General features: G+C 41.5%; 1 protein-coding gene across 1 annotated transcript; it reads left to right on the forward strand.

Moving 5' to 3' along the window:
• Nucleotides 1–1,819: 1,819 nt before the first annotated feature.
• On the forward strand, nucleotides 1,820–19,978 carry LOC143039999 (uncharacterized). The gene is made up of 10 exons (XM_076210518.1): nucleotides 1,820–1,930; nucleotides 4,019–4,087; nucleotides 4,215–4,348; nucleotides 4,466–4,669; nucleotides 4,884–5,071; nucleotides 5,223–5,787; nucleotides 5,897–7,934; nucleotides 8,047–8,693; nucleotides 8,849–9,124; nucleotides 9,232–19,978. Exons 1-10 carry the CDS (start codon nucleotides 1,873–1,875, stop codon nucleotides 19,834–19,836), a joined length of 14,784 nt encoding a protein of 4,927 aa, XP_076066633.1. The 5' UTR covers nucleotides 1,820–1,872; the 3' UTR covers nucleotides 19,837–19,978.
• The last annotated feature ends 3,662 nt before the right edge of the window (nucleotides 19,979–23,640 follow it).

Raw genomic sequence — 23,640 nt, forward strand, 5'->3', positions numbered from 1 at the left:
CCAGCTCTTCCTGTAACCAACGCGCACGTTTCCATTTTAGACATCCTAGCTATGATTTTATTTTAGCTATTATTGTTATTATTCTAATCTGAACTCATTATAGACCGAAAGGCCTCATGTCATCACGTTTTTCCATTGTAGTTCAATGTAATACACTATGCGGGTCATAAAATACAATAAAAATACAATGCAAAGCATGCTTTATTTTACTCATCACTACACAACTCTCTTTGAGTGTTGCCATTCACCATAATGGACAAGAAGTTATGCTGGAATCAGAGATGAGTGAAAACAAAAATGAACTATTCCTAGAAATGGGTTACTATCAAGGGGCAAAAGCCAACTGATAAAAACTCAGACTGTGTCGTAAGGTTCGTCCTATCCTGATAATACAAGGCCACCAAGATGGGCCTTGGATGATAGTGGTACACGTAAGTACACATGAAAACATATATGCGCGCACCTACAAACACACATACACGCACATAAACGCGCGCGCACACACACACACACATACACGTACGCACACACTAAAATTTGTTTACTTGTGTGTGTGCTTGTTTGTTTGTGTATGAAACGCACACACAGAAAGTGATTGAAACAGCACAGAGATCAATCATATTCTTTCTATACAAAAGTATGGGTTCAAGATCCCAAATATATATATAAGAATATGAGCAAGGGGCCCATGACAGGGTGAGCTAACAAGTCTTGTCATCAAGGAAAATGTCTATTTCTGACGGATCAATTGGGATTACCTCTGGAGTGCTCCCTTGAATGACGATTTACATTGCACAGGAACGTTGTTGCTGAGCGCCAGGCCTTGTGAGATAAATGAAGGAATACCTTTGAAGACTCCTCGGGAATTAGAGACTTACTATATGGTGTTCATCACAAGGCGACACAAAGTATAAAGTAAGACTATACCAAATCATTCCCCTTCTCATGTTGACCACAGCCCAGAACACACGAGACTATGTGGTTCTGTTCGTCTCAGGGTAATAGAAATATTTTGGCCATTTCAATGACTCTGTGGCCAGTGACATGCTGTTACATCAAGTTACCACTTCATCTTTATACACGTGCATATATTCATACACACAAACGTTCCTTGGAGAAAGCTTATTTGCGAAAGTAGCTAAACTAGTAAGAAATATACTAAGATTACGACCCTTGCTTTTAATATTCCCACTTACTTCAGCCTATCAGAATGTTTCTACATCCCATATATACACATATACATACAAACATACATATATATATATATACATATACAATATATACATATATACACGTATATACATATACAACAAAGGGCCCTTTTCCCCTGATAAGGAGGATGACCATTATTCAGTTTTGCGTCATGAACTCCCCATCTCAGAGGGAGCTAGAACGGTGTCTCCTTACAGACGACATTTTAAAAGAATATATATATATATATATATATATATATACATATATATATGTGCAAAAATGCTTAAGTATTTTGTCAACAAGAGTTGAAAAATGAGATGTTTCAGCAAGTTAGCAGAACGGAGGGCTAGGAGTTAAAAAAATCTCTAATTTTTTCTAAGAATGTTGTATGAGAGATAAAGAAAAGGGAGAGAGAGAAATAGAGAGAGGGAGAGAGAGAGAGAAGCGGGAAGAATAAACCCATGAACCCTGAACCATGAATCGAACTCTAACTACGCAATAGGTAGCCTTTAGCCCGACGCAAGGTCCATCTCTCCTCCCTCCCTTGCCCTCTTTAGCCGCTACAGCACTGATAAGCACCCCCCCCCTCTCCTTTAATCACCTATATAAGGGCCTGTGTGCGCTGAGTCTGCACAGTGGAAAATCGGCTAGACCTGTCCAAGACAGTGTGAGCCGACCATGCACTTCTACGCTACAGCCCTCCTCATCGCGGTCTTTGCGGCCTCTGCAGCAGCAGGTAAGTCTCTGAAGTCTAAGAGCGCCTTTATAATGTGGTTCCGATGTCAAAAAACGCCTTTAGAGTGTGGTCCCGAACTCAAAGAACTCTTTTAGGGTGTGGTGTCGAAGTCAAAGAACCTCTTTAGAGCGTTCTTCCGTTTACCGTCATCTCTCACCAAGGCAACTATGACACTTTATGCTATTGCATACTAGTTACTGCTATGAAAACCGTATGTTTAACGCAAAGTGCTTTTATAGTGTACTTTCGGTTTTCATGGAAATAACAGAAGAACGAATATTTATATATATTCTGTGACACTGAAGTTATTTTCAAATTCCCTTAGGACAAGGATTACAGTTTCAAGAGGATTGATATGTAAAGATTGACTTTTTTTGTCGAAGAGAGAAATATTATATACCACATTTTTAATTGCTGACATCAATAGTAATATTTTATTTGCGTCCTTGCATATGCATTCTGGCGCTCTTCGGTTCATAATACACACGCACACGCACACATACTCGTATATATACTGTGTATATATATATATATATGTATGTGTGTATGTATGTATTCATATACATATGTATATATTAGTTATGAAAAACAAGAAAAAATCAGACTGATTCGCACACCGTACACAAAAGTTCAAATATGCAATAAGTTCAAAAGTGTACAATGGCTCTCTCGTACAATGCATCTCGCAAAAGATATACAAGGTGAATATCACAACTTGAAAGGTTGAACCAAGCTTCTTCATCGAATAATATAAGATCAAGGTTCATATTTGATAACTTTTCATCGCTATTCTCATGTAGAAAATATTAACAGTGTATTGAAAACTTCATCTTCAGAATGAACATAAACATTCTTATGCCAAAGACATACAGGAATGTTTTAGTACAACCATTTACTGCAATAGAATACTGATCATTTCTAAATTCTACGTGTCCTCCCTTTCTGCTACCCTCCTTAAATTTCTAACTCTTTGACACCCTTTCGGTGTGATGTTATCTATAACGACAGAAGTGATTGTTATCACTACAGACTGACGGTCACTGAGGACGTTTTAAAATGTCACCAATGATCTCCCAGAAGCGATGTCCGCTTTCCAGAGACTAAAATCTCCCATTTTGGGTGAAACCCGTGCGCCGGTACACGATCCCCGTACTAAGATTAGGACCTCACCTAGGAGATGCAAAGGCTATAAATATGAGACTGAAGCAGGGAATCAAAAGCTGAAAAAAACATTAGTTAAATCTAACAATTAGTTTAGAAGCAGTTTAATCTAATTAAAAAACAGACATTCTGGAAGTCTCTTTGGACGACGAACGTTGGGTATCTATGGACAGAATGTGAAATTCTAAGCTTTATTTCTCTTGGTAGTGAGATTGATATAGGAAGTCCATAGACGACAGGGAATGGGCTATACAGTTATGGGTACTCTCGACTCGACTATGTGCCACTGCGGGTAGCTCTGTAGGAGGACAAATATTCATGTCTTCAAGGCCCGTGTAGTTCCTATTTTGTTATGTGTATGTGAGACTTGGGCTTTAAGGATTTGAAGTCACGTCTGGAAAGCTTTCAGTACGAAGACTCTACGGACAATCACGGGCTACCACTAACCATGGCGTAATGGACAGTTTCAACATAAAACAACCTGCTTTATCATTGGGAACCTACTAAAGAACTAAAACCATATAACTCAACTCCCAGACGATGGCACAGACTGGATAAGGCAAAGGGGTATTCACATATGACGTGATTTAGTGAAATAGGATATATATGCTTGGACAAAGTAGGAATAGAAAATATACCTATGAGCTTGACAGAAATGGTGCACATGGGTGAAGAAGGGTAGGCACGACAATTCGACGTCATGATAATTGAATCCTTGTTAATTAAAAAGAATTAGAGAAAAGGAATCTAAAGGCCGGGAGAGGTGTTCATTTCTGTTCTTAGAGAGTTTAATGTTAGTCCCGACTTATTAATGCTGTAGATTTAGTATTATCTCACTATACCCCAACACACCCACTAAGAGGAGAACGGTTTCATTAGTAATTCTTACAATTATCAGTATCTTCATTGTTTTATTTTTTTTCTCAGTGCCGACAGGCCAGCGTGTTCCCTGTGCGTTCCACTGCAAAGATGCCAGTAAATTTGCTTATGAAGTTGGTAAGTTCACAGATTTGTGTATTAGGCTTAGAGTTAAGACATAATTTCTCATGGACAAAATTGCATAAATTAGTGGTGTTAAGTAAAATTCTGTTTGCTCTTCTGAATCTGTAACAATATTGTTTAGGAAAACGATATGAGTACGACTACACTGTAGAAACGACCACAAAACTTATTGAATCATTTGAGGGAGATTCTCAAGTCAAGATCAACGCCAAAGCCAAAATCGATGTTTCCGCCCCGTGTGAATACATCCTTCGGGTACGTACTATGGGTACTATATAACTATAGTTTAAGATTTCATATGTAAAAACATTTCATATAATTACACCATGTTCTTCGAATATCACTCTGAAAGAACCCTCTATATATTGTCAGCTGAGCGACGTCGAGCTGGTGGGATCACCCCGTTCGTCAGAGTTGGCAGAGGCACTGACCAAGGTGCCCCTCAGGTTCTCCTTCCAGGATGGTGTCGTGGATAGTGTCTGTGGAGCCGAACAAGACTCTACTTGGGTTCTTAATTTCAAGAAAGGAGTTCTCTCCGCTTTCCAGAATTCCATGACTAAATCTGAAGGCGAGGAGGTTAGTGACGTGAACATTTTCATTACATATGTATATGCATTTATAAAAACCATCCACCTCAATATAGAATATATATAAATACACACATACATATAAATATGTACTATCTTGCATATGGTAACTTAGGAATACGCATATGTAAATTATTCATATAAACACATATACATGTTTGAAAAATGAAGCCCCTACATTCATCCGTTACTTAACTTTACAGATTGTAGAGGAGACAGACATTACGGGTAAATGCAAGACAAAATATAATGCTCGTGTAGAGAAACCAGCAACATTTTACTACAAGTCAAAGGAGTCTGGTTCCTGCTCACTCCGTCCAGATCACCTTGCCAACTTTGCTACTTCTACATATATGACTTCCTCACCCATTCAGTCCATGCCAATCATGAGGTAATTACGTCCTATCACTACCTTTATTTATCAATTCTTCAAACTATGCAGGATCAGGAAATGTTTTAATACTACAAAACAAACGTCTTTGCAATGGTCTTCCTATATGTCTAAATGAAAAAATTATGGTAATCAAACCTATCATTTTCAGAAGTGAACAACAGTGTGAACAGACATTCGAGGATGGTCTCTTGAAGGTGGCTGAGTGCAAGGAAAACCATGCGTACCAACCCTTCCCTAATCACAATAGTGGTACTACCACCGAAACTGTTACCCGCTTGGTCTTCACCACTACAAGCAAGGCCTCTCAGGCTGGAACAGACTTTTCTCTTAAGCGCTCACCTCTCACCTTCCATTCTATGCAGCCACAAGAGACAAATGTTCAGATGGATAAAGTTGTCAACATTCTCGAACAGCTGGAAGCTTCTAGCCACGACCAAGTAGAACCTCAACTTCCTGCTCTCTTCTACGAGCTGGTGGCCTCTCTTAAGGGACTCACCTACACTCAGATAAACACGCTCCTCACAAACACCAAAGACATCAACAAACACAAGTTCCTCGTCGACGCCATTCCTCTCCTCGTCACACCTGCATCTGCTCAAATCATACCTGACATGATAAACAAGGGTGATATCACAAAGAAGGACGCTGATGCCTGGTACACATCTCTTGCCCTTGTCAAAAACCCAGATTCAGCTATTTTTGATGCTCTGGCTGTGAGTCTACTGTTTTCTATGGTTTTCATGCTATTTAACACTGGAGTGATTTTTTCTATATAACATAACAAATACTATCCGTATCTTACAGTTGTTTTCTCATTTACAGACTATGGGAACTACCCCGAGTAAGCAAGCCATGCTAGGAGTATCAGCACTTATCAACAACTACTGCAAAAAGAACTCTGCCTGCGAAAAGGAGGTGGGAATTGTAAAGCTTCTCCGACTAATTGAGAGTCAGCTGGGTTCCGCTTGCCGAGCTTTCACTGAAGAAGAAAAGGAAAGGGTCGTTGTTGCCCTTAAGGCTCTGGGCAACGCCGGGCGATGGATCAACGCTGCATCTGTCCTCAAGCAGTGCTACACTGAAGAAGACAACGACATGGAAATTCGCGTTGCTGCTCTCGAGGCTTGGAGACATGTTCCCTGTGACTACGACCGATCAAATCTCATGAATATCTTCATTGATGTCCAACAAGATCCCGAGGTGCGCATTGCTTCTTATCTAGCTCTCATGACTTGCCCTAACAAAGAGACCACCGATATCGTCAAGGATCGTCTCAACTCCGAGGCCGTGAACCAGGTTAGCTCCTTTGTTTGGACTCACATGACTAATCTCTACGAGTCGGCCGCCCCAGGCAAGCTCTGGATGCACGACCTCATCGGTCAAGATCTCCTGAAACATAAGTTTAATACATCCACCCTCAAGTTCTCGCGTAATTTCGAATCCTCATTCTTCACGAACGAACTCAATGCTGGAGCTACTGTAGAAAGCAACGTCATCTTCTCAGGCAAGTCCTTCTTGCCCCGCTCTGCTATGCTTAACCTAACTGTTGATCTCTTTGGTCAATCCATTAATTTCTTTGAAGTCGGAGGCAGATTTGAAGGCTTCGAGGCATATGTTGAACGTTTCTTCGGTCCAAATGGCTACTATACTGAAGAAACTGTTGCTGCCATCCTTAAGAATCTTCGCCAAGAAAAACAGAAGGAACAAGCAACCACAATCGAAGCTATACTAGATCACATGACGGATGAGCCTAGTGGTTCACTGTACATGCGACTTTTCGGAAACGAAATGTATTACAAGCACTTCCACGGCCTGGCAGACCTTTTCAAGTCCTCCGACTACTCCAACCCCATGGATCTACTTATGGACCTTGCTCGTAAGGGTGATATTGATTATATGAAGTCCCTCAGTATCATCGACACAGAGTTCTCTGTGCCATCTATCTCTGGTCTTCCCGTTACCCTTAAGCTTAACGGAACAGCAACAGTTGGACTAAAGATGTCAGGAACATTCCAGCCAAGGAGTCTTAAAAACGTTAATATCCAAGGACATATCCAACCGTCCGCCGCCATCCAGATGGCCAGCAGTCTCCATGTCGATGCCTTTGTGGCTCGATCTGGTGTCAAAATGGTTTCCACACTCCATACCTCTACAGCCATCGACGGCAAAGTTGTCATTCAAGGTGGAAATCTCGTCGATGTGGCATTTAATATGCCTAAGGACAAAGTAGAAATCCTAAACGTCAACAACCAATTCTTCTATTATGAACAACAACATGAAGTGCCAGCCATAACTCAAGAAAACAAACTGGAGGCGTGCACTGGAGCCATCTCTTTGCTTGGTGTTCAATTCTGCGGTTCTGTCAGTTACCCTCTCAGTAATTCTCTACTCTCTGGCCCAGTGTCAGCTCGTGTCTTTGCAGAAAAAACTGATAGCCACTCCTCCTATGTACTTCGGTTCAAACGGGAGAAGAACGCCATCTCTCTCCTCATCGATACTCCCAACTCAAAGATCGACCGCAAGATCTCTTTCCTTCTCTCTAGACAGGAAAATGCTCTTGATGCAAGTATTTACACACCTTTCAAGGCAATCACTGCACATGGAAACTATAAATTAGCTTCTGGAGAAAAAAGTCTCCAACTTGACCTCACTATTGATCAAACGGACAAGTATACGCTTGTCTCTACTCTTACAACACAGCGTGACGCTATGCAAGTCCAACACCAGCCTACATTGGTTGTAACATCTCCAAACGGTCAGATTTTCAATCTCAAAGGAACAATACTTGCCAGTAGAAAGAACAACAAGTACTTAACTGACATTTTGATAACCAACTTTACTCCTAAACCTATCACATTCCATGGTAAGTTTGATTTAATTCCCTTGTTTTTTTCGCAATACTCTTTATTAATGGTATTAATCTATTCTGTTTGGTTATAACACTCAGTCATACTTTCCCCATTTCCTATGTTCAGTTGCTCTTGATGGCGCCGGTCGCAAGATGGACTTACAGGCTTCCCTCGTCTCTCCACTTCTCGATGCTTCTTTCAACGGACTCTACCATGTGGAGGATGACTCCTTCACATCTAACTTTGACCTGGAATACGCCTGTATGGGCAAAGATAAACACACCATCACACATTCACTTCTTGTCAAACGAGACCACCACGACTCTAGCAACACTTACTTACTCGACTTCCACCTCAGACCCTCACAATTCCCAGTTGCACTCCTGGAGGCTAAAGTGCAAACCACCATGGCCTCAGGAACCATGGAAACCAAAGTCGAGCTTACCCGCGGCCCTAATGTCCTCACTGCTGAACACACATGGAATTACGACCGAGTTCCAGACAATCACACGGACCTTAAGAACCATTTGACCATCACGTGTCCCTCTCGCAATATCAATCTCCTTTTCTCACACCACTATTTCCATGACAACCAAGTGATCACCAACGACTTGAACATTCGCCTCACTGAGCAACTCGCTCTTGAACAAAAGACACACTTCACATTCTCAACATTAGAACACGACATTCTTATTTCTGCTATCACTCCTACAGGGAAAATTTCTTCAGAAATTTCATTCAAGAAGATTTCCCCGGAGCATTACAAAGCAAAAGTGAGCACCACAGATCCTTTATTTCATGTCTTTATCAATAACATTAGACCAACTTGATCAATTACTTATATTCACCCATGTAAAACCAGATATCCTTAAGTCTTCCCTAGTTTTTTCCTTCAAGCTTTGCATTTAAAATAAATACACCATTTCAGATGACTGGCATGTTTGTAGGAGAAGAGGTCACTTTGGAAGCCAACTTCAAAAACAAATCTACTCCTTCAGTATTTGACGTGGAAATAGATGGCCATTTCACTGGAATGCATAGGAATATCATTGTTGACACAGCTATTTTTGCCAACAAAGATAATGCTAAATTTGATTTACTATTCAATATAAACGACAGGGACTTCACAGTTAATGCCGAGGCCACCTTTACTTCCCTTCTCCTCGATGTCAATTTCAGAAAGCATTGGTACCTCGACGCTAAAGTAAGTGGCATAGGCTTAAAGTTTCATTTTGTCTATTCTACCTAAGAAAACCACCCCCTGCGAGGCCTTTCTAACCCATTTACAATGTCAACTGCTTCTCTTTTCAGATCGTGCCAACAGGTGATGAGAAGAGCGTTCAAGTTATTGCCTTCTGGGACAAAGACAATGATCAATCCAAGAGTCTGCACATGACTGGAATGATTAGCCCCAAGGCAATCCTTGGCTCCTTTAAGTATCCCGACAATGAAGTTTCTTTGCAAGCCAACATGCATGAAGATCAAATCCAACTGCAGGCTCAGTGGGCACCTGATCACAAGATTTCTTCTATTGTCAAATATAGTCTGGCAGAAGAAAAATCACTCTCAGTATCTATTGAGACTCCATTTGCCGGATACGAGAATCAAAAAGCTACTGCCAGTTTCTTCGTTCATGATACACAAGTCACCAGCAGTATTACCGCCTCCTGGAGCAACGGTCAACATCTTACTCTTTCTTTCGAAGGTAACTATGAAGGCGAACTCTTTACTCACACACTTGTATCACAGCTTTCCTTCAAGAGCAGTATCGAAACTTATGAGGACGCCAAAATAACTTTCCATCATCAAATGAACGACGCTCTCATCAAATCCAACCTTGTGGGTAACTGGAACGATCAGTCCCTTGAGGGCAACTTGGAACTCGCTATAGCCTCTACAGAAACACACATGGACCTTACTTTCAAGTCGCCTTTCACAAAAGACTTTGTTGTCTCCCTCCGCCATTCCTTACAAAACACCGATCTGTCCACCGTTCTGGAAGCTACTTATGACTCTCAAGTCATTGGTACCCTAACTACCAAGGGACATGTCCACATCTCAGACAAACATGATGTCAGTCTGATTTTTAAGATCGACACGTCTACTCAGATAATACCTACCGTATCTGCTACTGTCACTTACACTCTTCACGAGTCCAAGCTCGCCCTTCTTGCTGACATGATGGCTAATGAAAAGAAGATCATGATTTCTATCAATGGGCACCAGGCTATCACTCAAGAGGAAACCTCTATCAACGGAGACCTTCGTGTCATTACTCCTTTCACACACCCAATCACCGTTGCTCTCACCCATAATCACGACATGAACCACTTTACCTCCGACTTTGAGATGTCTCGTTTCTGGTCTACCTTTGGCACTGTCAAACTACATGCCAATGGTGAGATGACCTCTGTTAACCACTTCCAACTTACCTCAAGCATCAGTAGTCCTCTCGTTAAGGCTAAGGCTCTCATCGACCACAAGCTCATCGACACCAATCTTGACTCCAAAGTCGACTTTGCCGTCAACGCAGACCGATTTCTTATCAACCTTGATGGAATCCTCGACATTCCTTCCAACAAAGCTAAACTCAACGTGATTCTTGAATCCACTATGGAAGAGCTGCAGGATCTCAAATTCTCTTTCGACCATGTGAATGACGGCCACAGATTTGAAAGTAATGCCATGTTAATCAAAGACTCCGCCTCACTTGGCATTCATCATATTATCCTCTTCACTGACATCTTCAACTGGGACAACACTTTCAGCATTGATAATTCCTACACACTCAAGAACAAGCAATCACTCATTGGTTACCACTTCCATCACGATGTCGAGTACACTTGGGAAGAAAAGGCTATCACTTCACAAATCGACTTCGACATGAAAACAGATGACTCCCAAAGTCTTATCGACGCTTCTGTTAATATAAATACGCCTTTTACCAACGATATCAAGATTCTTCTCCACCACCAACAAACCCAACACGAATTCAAACCCACTCTCACTGTCGAATATGAACCAGGCAAGAAAATCATGACCTCTTTCATCCTGAAGACAGAAGAAGATTCTGCATTCTTTGAAATCAACCTGGACACACCTTTCTTTGTCCCAGTTCGTTTCCAAACTAACTTGGCTCTACAAGAGAGAAAGTCGCTAATGACTTCCCTCGAGTGGGGGGAAAAACAAATCGCTTTGACTCTCGAAGGGACTGTCATTGACACAAAGGTGCAAGGTCTAATCAAGGTGGATACAACTTATCTACAATATCCTCTTCTCATCGAAGGAGCTTATGATGTTCTTTCCGATGTAAAGACCCTCTCCCTTGTCTTCACTAGCAAAGACACATACAAAATGGAGACTGCATTCTCTGGTTCAGTAAAGCAAGGAGATTGCCACTTCTCCGTCCAAATACCCTTCGATACAATCAACAACCTTTCCTTCACCACGCAATACAACTTGAACGACATGCCTTACATGGCTTCAGCCACCATCGCCTTGGATGAACATGCCTATACCCTCAAGGGCAAGATTGCAACTGATGCCATCCACTTCACAGTCGACCTCGATGGCGAGAAGGGACATTTTCTTGCCAACTGGCAGTATGACTCTTCTCTAGCTAATGCTAAGGCCAATGTCGACTTCAAGTCCCCTGTTACAACCATGGATGATCTACAGCTCACCCTTGCTTATGATCTCGAGAAGGAAAAATCCATCAATATCAACATGAAACGTGCCACTCAAGAATTGAAACTTCGAGGAGAACTGAAGGGTGAACGAGTCATTCTCGAAGCTTCGACTCCTTTCCAAGGATGGGAGACCCTTGGAGCATCCCTTCTTCTCTCCGACTCGGCTATTCATGCTTTAGTTTTCAAGAATGAACGTAAAATTGAAATTACAGGAAATGCACACTTCAAGAGTGGCAAAGGGCAAGTAGCCCTAACTGTCACTACACCTTTCGTTTCCTACGAAACTATTGATATCCAAGCCAACTACCATCTGCAGGGCACAAACATTGACATGAGCTTCAGCTCCACCTTGGGATCCAAGCAGTTCTCTATTAAAGCTAAAGCCAATCTTGAAGATATCATGCTTCCTGATATGACGCTTGAAGTCATCACACCATTCGATACCTTTAATCGTCTGGGTGGCCAGGCCAAATGGAACATGAAGAACGCCATCAAGACAGCCGACATCAAGGTTTTCCGTAATGACGATATTTACCATTGGACCCTAGACGTCAACGCAGAGAGTGCACTCAAGGGTCATGCCGTCGCAGCTCTCATCACTCCTCTACCTGGATGGACTACTCTCAACTTGGAGGCCCAGTTGGACCTCTCTACTAGCCCGTATTCACTTGTGCTTGTCATGGACAAAGAGGGTGTAAAGAATACTTATTCGGCCACTTTCGATGTGCAAGAGAACTTTGTCATTGGACATATCCAAACTCCTATGCCAGGATGGGAGATTATCGACTTCCAAGCTAACTACAAAACCGTCGACTCCCTCACCACAATTGAGACCCAATTAACCAAGGACTCAGACAAGTACCACCTACAAGCTTCTCTTCTCATGGAGACCCTCAATCCCAAGTTTATCATCGACATTACTACTCCAATGGCTCACGCCTCTAGCATCCACTTTGGAGCCGAAGCAGACATGACCAAGGAAACAAAGGAATTTGATCTTTCTTTCAAACATGACTCCAATAGCTATACTTTGAACATCTCTGGAAAGAAGTCCTATAAAACAGCTAACATCAAAATCACTACAACGACTCCTTTCTCAGAATTTTCATCCCTACACTTGACAGCTCTCTTCGATTTCACTGCTGACCTTAAAGTTGCCCACATCTCTTTACTCAAGGTGGAACAAAACTATTTTTCTGTCGACGTCAAAATCAAAGAAAATAACTTTGCTGTCGATATCAAGACTCCCATCCATGGCTATGAAAATATACACGTAAATGGAGACTACACGAAGCTTAACATGAAGCACAGTGCTCTGGCTTATTTCCACAAGAACGATAGCAAATATGCCTTTAACGCTCAACTTGACCTTACTGACAAAGTCCTGTCCCTCTCCACCACATCACCCATTTCTGGTTACGAGAGCATGGCAGCCTCAGGACGTCTTGGACATAATCATCTTGAACTGGACGTTTTAAAGGACACCACACAATATCAATTTATGCTGGGTTTCAACTTCACTCCTACATCTGCTTCGGTCAATCTTAAGACTCCCATTGCCGTCATCGCTGACGTGTCCTTCAACGGTCATTACACTTTCAATAATAGCAACCTCGAAGCCACTGCACTCTTCCAGCACAACGGAGAAAAGTTTGAAATCAATTCTCATGCAGCCTTTACTCCTAAGAAATCGCACTTCGACATTCTCCTAACCACCCCATTCAAACAGTGGAACAAACTTGCTCTCAATATTCACTACAACATTGAGTCCCAAGTCAAGAAGTTGGCAGTCTCAGTGGAAAAAGACACAACTATCAGAAAACTATCAGTCGAAGCTAACTACAACATGAAAAATGGGGCTTTCAGGATTGAAACTCCTATACAAGGATATGAGGTTCTAGCAGCCAACTACATCCTTGACATTGACCACGATAACAAAAACATGCAGGCTTCATTCAGCCTTCAAAAGAATTCACAGTCCTGGAACTTTGGTGCTCAAGGTCACTTTACTATAGATAGCCTTAAGATCGAATTCCAAACTCCATTTGAAGGATACAACACTGTTCTTCTTGAGACCCATTTCAACATCTCTGAAAAGACTGGACAAGCCACCCTTAAATTTGGGTCTTACGTCTTTACAAGTGAGCTTTCCCTCAAACAAGACCAATCTATTTTCAAGCTGACTACTCCCTTTGACGCCCTTAGACTTCTTTCTCTTCACGCCAAATACAACTGGAACACAGACAACAAAGAAGGTGCAGTAACAATTCTCCACAACGACAATACTTATCAAATTAGCACTGCCCTCTTCTTCTCTCTACCTAATTCCCAAATCACTCTTTCTGCTTCACTTCCCTTCCCCGAATTTGAGAAAGTCTCCTTCAATGCCAGCTATGACATCAACAACAAGGATCAACTTATTTTCACACGTGTCGTCCTCAACGAGAAGATGTACGGTTTTTCTTTGGGAGCTCTCCTTGGCGATAAGATGGCCCACATCACCACCAAGATTGAAACACCTATCACAGGCTGGAATCTCCTTGAATTTATGGCCAAGATTGACCTTACTGCTGATGACAAGAACCTGCAACTTCTTCTTCAAAAGAACGGAGACAAGCTCATTGTCATCACAGGCAAGTTTATTGGAGACGACATGGATTTCAAACTGCGTTCTCCCCTACAGGGTCTCAAGAACTTGAAACTCTCTGCTTCTCTCAACCGCAAGAAGAGATCACTCAAAGTCAAAATGATGAAGGACGAACAAATGCAAGGCAGTATTGTGGCCAGCTTTAATTCCGTAAAAATGACACTAGAAACCCCATTCGAAATGGCACGCCAAGTCTCTTGGGAACTCAGCGTAAGCAAGAAAGGCAAAGTCTTCCTCGAATGGAGAAGGAATGACAACTACCTGACCATCGATGTCCTCCCACAGGGCAATAAGAAATCATTCCAAGTTTCTGCTAAGAGTGAGTTCGATGCATTGCAAATGCTTAACTTGAGTGGGCACTTTTACATCAACAAATTAGATGCTTACTTGGGAGCTCAAATCAATGAGGATAAAGCCTCTTTCACCGCTACTGCCGACTTAAACCCTAAGATGGGCAACGTCAAAGTCGACCTCAATAGTCCTTTCCAGAATTATGAACACGTCACCCTTGAAATCGCCTACAATACAAAACAAGGAGAGTATACACTCGAGTCCACCTCCTCCTCGGACTTTTTACTTAAGGCTCACATTTCAGACAAACTGAAATTCAAGGCTGTTATACCTCATCATCAGCACAATAATGAGGTGGATGTTGTCCTCAGCCCATTCTCAGGACATGTCACCGTTTCTACTCCACATGACGTGATGAGCAACTTGGATGCACGATATCAATTGACTTTCGACAATATCGTCGAAGCTACTGCTCACGTCAAGAAGGGAGAACAAGAACTCTTCAAATTCAAATTCCAACATGACACTACTACCAATAAGGATGATATGGAGGTCCACTTGTATGGTTCCCAAGGCCAACATTCCAGCCTACTTGTGCATCGTGAGATGTATCGCCTCATAACTGTTGCTTTCAATAAGGATGGCAAAGAGTTGAACATCATGGCCAAGGGCGATGTCGAACAATTTCCTGAAAAGGCCAATCTTCATATCAACATTCAAGACAACCTTTTCCATGAGGAACACACCATGACTGCCACATTCAATTTAGATCGTACATCCCACCCCAAAGAACTCCTTATAGAAATTGTCCCAACCCAAGGTAAACTCTACAAGATACATCTCGCCTACGAGATAGACCTCAACAACCCAGGCACTGGAAACCTCCACGTCAGTATAGTCACGCCCCTTAAAATGCTCAGCCGTTTCAGCAATATATCAGCCACTTGGGATTTGTCCAATCTCGATGCTGCTGACATAAATGTCAAAATGGGTGGCCTTGTATTCAAGGGCCATGGAAAACTTGGTCTCTACGAAACGGATCTGATTTTGTCTACTGAACGAGAACCAGTGGTCACATTCTTTGTTCAATGGAGATTTGCCAAATCAGGAAGCCATCATGATCACATGATCAAATTTGGCCAAGAGAACAACTACGTCGTGGCTAAATTCAAGGGGGAGATCATCAGTATGACCAATGTGGATATGCATGTAACTTTCGGTGTCAGTCCTCTCATTCCTGATATCAACCTTGACCTTCTCTGGAACAAGAACGCCGACAACTCCCTCATGGGTAAGGGCTCCTTCACCGTAGGAGAGTATCAAGGCCAGCACGAACTTGTCTATTTCGAACGAAATGCACAGGAGAAGACTTTCAAATTCAGCTGGAAAGCTACATCAAACATTCCCGACTTCCACGATGTGGCTTTCACTGGCAGTTACGACTTCAAAGAAAAATTCGTCATCATGAGTGAGTTCTCTCATGACGAAACCAAACTTTCCTTTGGAATCAATTTTACTGACCTTAATCCAGAATTCTCACACAACAGTGCTCATATCCATCTGGCCAGCCTAGGAAACATCGAGTTCTCACTTTCCCACGACTTCAGAAATAAAGCCTTTAAATCTATCGACGCTGTAGCCGAATTTGCTGGTCAACAGTCCTCCATTCATGCTCAGTGGACCCCTAGTGAAAATTACAGAACTCTTAACGGAAAGATTGAAATCAAGTCATACTTCATCGGAAGCATCACTATCCAAGCCATGTATGACCTCCACGATATCAACAATGCTCATGCCCAAATTCTCTATGAGAGAAATGAAGACAAGAGTCTTAGCCTTAAATACGTCTACAAGCAAACGGAAGATGCAATCTCTGCTGAGCTCTCTTTCACTTCACATTTCCAGGTCATACCCAGTGCCAGTATTGTTCTCGAGACTCACTTCTCCGATGCCTTCACCTTGGACTTGCACATGCATTACGCGGACAGTAAAATTGACCTCAGCTTCAAAGTCAATGAATCCAAGGCCACTGCTCTCATTGAAACCACTTTTGAATCTTTCGAAAAAATCACTGCTGATCTCGAGTACAAAATGAAACCTAAGGACAAAGTAGTCACTCTTACCTATAAACGAGGTGACCATGAAATCCACATGAACATGGACTTGAAAATCAAGAGCAAAAGCGAATTCACCTTTAAGATGAATCTGTCAACTCCCTTCCAGTTCTTGCACAAGTTCCTCATCGACGCTCAGGTGCTTGACAATAAAGCTACTCTCACATATGTTATTAATGAAGTCGAATATCAACTCAATGGTACTGTAGACATCAAGAGCCTCAAGAAATCATCATTCGAGCTCACTTTCATCTTCCCCGACAAAAATCCCATCACAGTAGGGGCTTCCTACAACGTCAAAAACTTTATCCTAGGAACGGGTGAAAAGCCAGAGAAACTGGCAAGACTTTACTTGCAGTTTGAGAACCACAACATCAACTTCCAGTTGAAAGGATACCGCAATAACCAAAAGATCTTCGCCCATCTTGATGCCAGCTCCTCCTTCGATCAGTTCCAAATCTTGAAGACATCAGTAGACTATGACCTACAAGGTCAAGTACGTCATGGATCCCTCCAGCTTCAATTCAACGAGCACTATTTCAAGCTCGACACTCAAATGGAAATCAAAGAAGACGGAGGATACTACTTCAAAGGAACAGTGGAGGCCTATGACTCAAGTGTGACATTTGGACTTGGTTTCCACCAACAAGAACTCACTCTCACTCTTGGTTATGGACCCGATATGGAAATCACTTTCTCCATTAAACCCAAAAGCCAAGGTTATAAAGAAGGATTCATGGGAAAGATTGATCTGCCTAAGCAAGGCTACCATGATATGGAATATGAAGTCGAGTACGGATTCAAGAATGACAACCAGCTCTACGTCGAAATAGAAGTTGACATTGGTAATGATCAAGATATTGAAGCACATTTTCTCTATGACTCAGAGGGAGTAGAGGCTCGCCTATCCAGCCTTCTCACTGGACAGCATCGACTACGCGCAAAGCGCTCTCTGACCACAACGGCCTTCTTTACCGAACTTGGCTATAATGAGTATGAACTCAAGCTGAGAGGGGGATTCCCCGAAGACGCTGCTAAGAGAGGATTTGTCCTGGAGGGAGAAATCTTCGGAGAAAAGGTCTTGATTGACGCCCTTTTCCAGTCACAGGGTACCAAATACGCCGAGGGAAAGTTCGTCGTTGAAACTCCCCTTACAAACTTCCGACACTTCGGAGGCCGTTTTACCTGGACCAACAAGAATAACAAGGTTCTCGGCCAAGCCGAAATCATTCTTCCATCTTACAATATTCCCAAGATAGTGGCCCAAATCGATCTCGATACAAATAACCAAATCTACGGCCATATCACCATTGATGCTGCTGGATATGCCTTTAGTATCAAGACTGACCTACAGGGTTCCTCTCTCTCCACTGGCTATGAGGGAAGCATGCAAATCACTACTCCCTTCTTCTCCTTTTCCGAGATTGATATTAACTCTTCCATCAAGGCTCAAGACTACAAATCTATGAAGGCTGACTTCAAGATTGTGACCCCCTATCACTCGCATATATTCAAGATCAAGTACGACATAGCTAGCACCCAATCTTCTGCCAGCGTATTGGTTGATTCTTCCAGGATATCCCAAATCTACATGCTCGACATTATATTTGTATGTTCTTCTAGAGATGCATGCAAGCTCCAAGTATCTCTCAACGATAACAAGATTATTGGTCAGTATGAGATTACGGATAAGAAACTTGGGGCCTCTCTTGATGTACATGCTTTCTTCTTGGCCAACAAGCATGCCACTTTTAAGATGGAGTCCACTTTCAATTCCCTGGAAAACATGCAGGGCATGATCATGGCATTTGTTGAAGGTAAGACCCATAAAATTGAGGGTGCCTTCAAACTGGAGGAGCAACACATCAAGGGTAACCTACTTCTTTCTTCGGACTTATTTGAAGGTACAAGAAAAATTGATTTTAACGTCCTCATCCCCACAGCACCCTACACAAAGCTGGCCTTCGACATGACCTTCCAAGCAAAGGAAGCATATTCCTTCTTATTCAGTGTCAATCTCGAGTCGGGAATCCTCTTTAACGCCCAAGTGGACACACCTGTCTTCCCTAAGGTGGCTCTGACCCTTCTCCTTAAGGGAGCTACGGCTGGTATCACTCTTACAACTCCCAAGGGCACTCATGAAGCTAAAGCATCGTGGCGCATGACACGCAGGATGCCTGCTGACTACATTTTCACCCTTGACGTGTCCTCTCCCTTCCTCCAGGAAAACTATAAGTTCAAGAGCAAGATGGCCTCTTCCCCCAGACTCTTCAAGTCCCACATGGAACTGACTATTGGAGCCGTTACACATAAGCTCGAGGTAGAGGTTAATATGAAGGAAACAGGAGGATTCCTCAACTTGGAACTCGTCACTCCACTCATGGATATTGAAAGGGCTATCATTATGGCTAACCTCGACCTTGCCGACAAAATCGTTGCAGCCCTTCAAGTCACTTTTGCAGATAAAGTCAACAAGATGGACATCCTCTTTGATAAGACAAACAAAAAAGGAATGATCGAGGTCGAGTCTCCATTCCTACCAAACGAATTTATCAAGGTTGAAACAACAATTGATGGCGAAAATATCCAAGACCTCAAATTCAAAATGACGCTCATGGACGTTAAGAACACTTTGTCAGGTGTCTTCAAGCTTAAGAGCAAGTCAAATGACGATATCTCAGCTACTTTGAAAATCCTGACTCCCTTCCAGGGATACAGAAAGATGACCTTTGGAGCAATTTATCTTAAGGATTCCAGCACAAGGGTGCACGTTTTCTCCGACTCGCAAAGTCCCTTCAAGTTCGACGTGGACGCCACCTTCGGCACTAAGGATAACGAATTCAATGCCAACGTCTCCGTCCAGACTCCCATCCAGAAGTTCGAGAAGATAGGCTTTTCTTTCACGATCCCCTTGAACAAGTTCCACCCTCGTCTCTTTATGCAGCTTCCCGACAGGAACTACCAATTTGATGCTCATTATGACGGCAATAAGGAAAGCAAGACACTAAGTGCCTTCCTCATCTTCGACGGTGTCTACAAGTACGGTGCTGATGCTAAGCTCAGGACCTACGCTCCTTACGAGCTGGGCTTCAGAGCCTTTGAAGGTATCCAGAAGTATGGTTTCCATCTGAGGACGGATTCTTCTTTCCTTCACCTAGTTGCACCATCTGCTTAAGTGATTGCGTGAGTTATTGTCCCGAATGTCGCCATCACAACCCCACCCCCGTTCCTACATTTTGGCATTAACTATTTTTCTATCCCAATAGTGCTTTTCGTTCATTTCCAATACGCCACATATCATTCTGTATTTGAACAACCTCCTAATAAATAGTACCATAATGAGAAACATTTTTTTTTTTACCAAGGTCTGACGCTTGAACCACCTGACATCTTCTCAAAGATGAAACAGAAATTCTGAAAAATAATGCTATATATTTAGAAACGAATAAAAGATACACACCTAATGAGCATCAATGTCAAATTGTTTCAAAGAATACCAAGAATATGGATATCTATGTATTACTTGATGCAATAATAGTTCAACAGTTATAATAAAGCAAATGATAATTATGATAATTATGATAAAGCAAATGATAATTATGAATATAAATAGAGAATTCATAACATCTATGTGCAAAACTTGAGGTTATTGCCAAGGTCTCAGTAATTTATGGGTTGTAAGCTTACTAAAGCTAAAGAAGGCCAGAAAATATAACTATAGATGAGGAGACAAGAAATCCAAGCCAAAAATAGTGGCAAGTATATATATAAAAAGCACACCTATTTCCTCTTGAAATTCACTGATATGTGTATCATAAGGGTTGAAGTAATAAATGCTCATGGTCTATGGTTTACAGACATTTCTATCCTTTTTGGACAATCTCGCAAGGCTGAAATAAATAAATAAATAAGTCAATAAAAAAAAATAATGATAATATGCCCATTCAGACTCAAGTAATCAAGGAGGCTGTCAGTCTTGATACTCAGGAGCTCCAGATGGGAGCGCCTGAGCATGAAAATGGAAGGTGAGGATTATACATTCTCCCTTACACTTGTACGAAGTGGTAGTACAGGAAAAGATTGTAAGTTTTTTTAAGCTTATATTTTTGTGAATTTCCCAGCAAAAAAGTTACAAAGTGACTAAGTTTACAAGACCAGTGGTCATCAGAAATGGTGGCACAAGAAAAAAGATACATATTATATTACCGTAGACAGGAAACGAGAACTGTCGGGTAGCTCTTTGCCTAAAACCCTCATTTCATTTTTTTTTTTTCCCGCAGGATTGGTAGCTCAGAAAAATAAACTCGAATCACGCACAATACCTCTAGTTTTTCTCAAAATTACTTTAGCAATAATGTTTCCTAATTCATTTTTGGGTTAAAAGTATACCACAATTGCTCAGTATCGGAGGGAAAAAATATGTGCTACTGAAGATGGGCTAGATTTGTGGAAGATTTATAAATGGGGAAATTGTGCCTTGTAAGCATAGGACCCATTTAGTTGTTGCTGTTTTCCACAGATGAATTTTATATCTGAATTCAAGTGTTTTTTGAAGATCCTTCCGAAACACAGAAATATAACTTGTGGACTTAGTTTAAAGTATGGCATGGAAAATGTACAACGTAATAACGTATAAAACAAGACCTGAAATCGAGTGAGGTGTTTTTGAATTGGAAAAAACTAATATGAAAAAAACCCTGAGTAGACTGACATAAGAGTAATAACCGTCTACTACGGCAGCAATCATTTAATCAGATAGCAACCCAGAGATCAGAGTAGTCATAGGGATAGGTATCTTAAGAGGGCATTTTGATTACATAAAAACGTATCTACTTTTATCGAAATGTTTTAGTATGCCTAGCATAACAACGGAGATCTCACCTAAGTACTATGAGAAATCCAACTGGAGAACAAAAATATCGAATAGAGAAAGCCCTCTGAAGATTCAATGTTTGACCTCATATATGGGTAAAAAAAAAATCTAAGTTTAGAATAGGCTTCCATGTGGTGACTCAAAAAGTATATGGCCTCATATGCGCACAAAATAAGCTTAGAATAGATTTAGCTTCAAGAAAATAAAAAATATAATTATAGGACGGTAGATGGAAGGCTGCAGGTAGTCACTCTTTAGAACAGGTTGAATGTAGAGATACTTCCAGCGAGGAAGATAAGTGCGAAAAAAGAAGGGAGATTAAATGGTTTGTCTTGAGTCCTGGAATTCTCTTTCTTCATCACACCATTTCCCCCAAAAGGAATTTTGAACATCGTCATGGGCTCCATGATTTTTCCTCCCAACGCATATTTTATCCAAATAAATGAAAACAAAATACAGGTTAGGAGTTTACCCTTCTTTTATTTCATGATAGTCCCCTACATTCAAGCCATGACCACTTGGTTGAGATCCACTGGCCTACACAGTGACTCAGCAAAGTAACTTAAGTTTTTGAAAAGAAGAGTGAAGGTGGGGTAGTTATTCAATAGGGATCGTAGGCTTTCATCTAAAACCGACGTGACCAGAAGGCCAAATTGCCATACATAATAAAGGACCATCCTCACGCTATACATTCACAATCCACGCATTCTTTATGGGATAGGCTGTTGCCTTAGGCTAAACATTTATCTTCTCCAGCTATTCTTGTCACCCACGCGCACGTTTCCATTTTAGACATCCAAGGCATTATCACTATTATATACATATATATACATATATATATAATATATATATATATATATATATTATATATATATATATATATATATATATATATATATCTGGACTCGTTATAGACCGAAAGGCCTCCTGTCTTCACGTTTTGCCATTGTACTTCAATGTAATACACCATGCGGTTCATAAAATACAATATAAAGCACGCTTTATTTTACTCGCCACAACACAACTGTCTTGGGGGTTGTCATTCACCGTAAGAGACAAGGAGGAGTTATGTATGCTGGGGTCAGACATGAGTGAAAACAAAAATGATCTATTCCTGGAAATGGTTACCATCATGGGTCAAAATAAAGTAATATCTTTGGAGACTCCTCGGGTATTGAAGACTTACTGTATGATGTCGTCACCAGGCTTATTTGCGAAACTAGCTAAATTAGTCAGAAATAAAATCAGATTAAGATCCCTATGTTTCCTCTTTCCAATTACGCCAGCCTGTCAGAATGTCTCTACATCCGATATATACATATATTTATATACACCTATATACATATATACCAAAGTGCCCTTTCCCCCTGATCAATGGGATGGTCATTAATCGGTTTTACATCATGTTTTGCCTATCTCAGAGGGAGCTAGGAATATATGTATGTATGTATATATATATTATATATATATATATATATATATATATACATATTCATGCATATATAATTCTACAATAGAGGGCAAGACGGGAGTAAGGGCAGAATTACATAAGTATTTCGTCAACAAGAGGTGAAAAATTATATTTCAGCAAGTTAGCAGAACGGAGGGGTAAAAGTTAAAAAGGTTTTCTATTTTTTCTTAAGAAAAATGAGAGAGAAGGGGGGAGGGTGGGAGACATGGGTGGGAGTGAGTGAGGGGGAGAAAGACACTCACACAGAGGGAGAGATACAGAGAAAGACACTCACACTAACACAAACACGCAGAATGTGAGACAGGCAATCAAATAAAAGAGAGGGAGAGAGAGAGAATGGAGGACGAGCCCATCGAACTCTAATATGAGCCCTTAGTCCAACGCAAAGTCCATCCCCCACCCGCGCACGCCTTCCTTAGCTGCTACAGCACTAATAAGCACCTCCCCCCACTCCTTTAATCCCCTATATAAGGACCTGTGTACGCTGAATCTGCATAATGGAAAACCGACTAGACCTGTCCAAGACAGTGTGAGCCGACCATGCGCTTCTATGCTTGAGCCCTCCTCTTCGCGGTCTTTGCGGCTTCTGCTCTAGCAAGTAATTTACTTTGAGTACCCCACGGAGGAGATTAGTT

The sequence above is a fragment of the Oratosquilla oratoria genome, chromosome 27 (genome assembly GCF_046742065.1).
Source record: "Oratosquilla oratoria isolate Oo_2021 chromosome 27, ASM4674206v1, whole genome shotgun sequence".
Classification (NCBI taxonomy): domain Eukaryota; kingdom Metazoa; phylum Arthropoda; class Malacostraca; order Stomatopoda; family Squillidae; genus Oratosquilla; species Oratosquilla oratoria.

Bases quoted from the DNA above. Each gene is read 5' to 3' on its own strand.
- LOC143039999 (XM_076210518.1), top strand. From the start codon at position 1,873: ATGCACTTCTACGCTACAGCCCTCCTCATCGCGGTCTTTGCGGCCTCT. The intron at 1,931-4,018 runs GTAAGTCTCTGA...TTTTTTTCTCAG, and splicing joins TGCGGCCTCTGCAGCAGCAG to TGCCGACAGGCCAGCGTGTT. The intron at 8,694-8,848 runs GTGAGCACCACA...ACACCATTTCAG, and splicing joins CGGAGCATTACAAAGCAAAA to ATGACTGGCATGTTTGTAGG.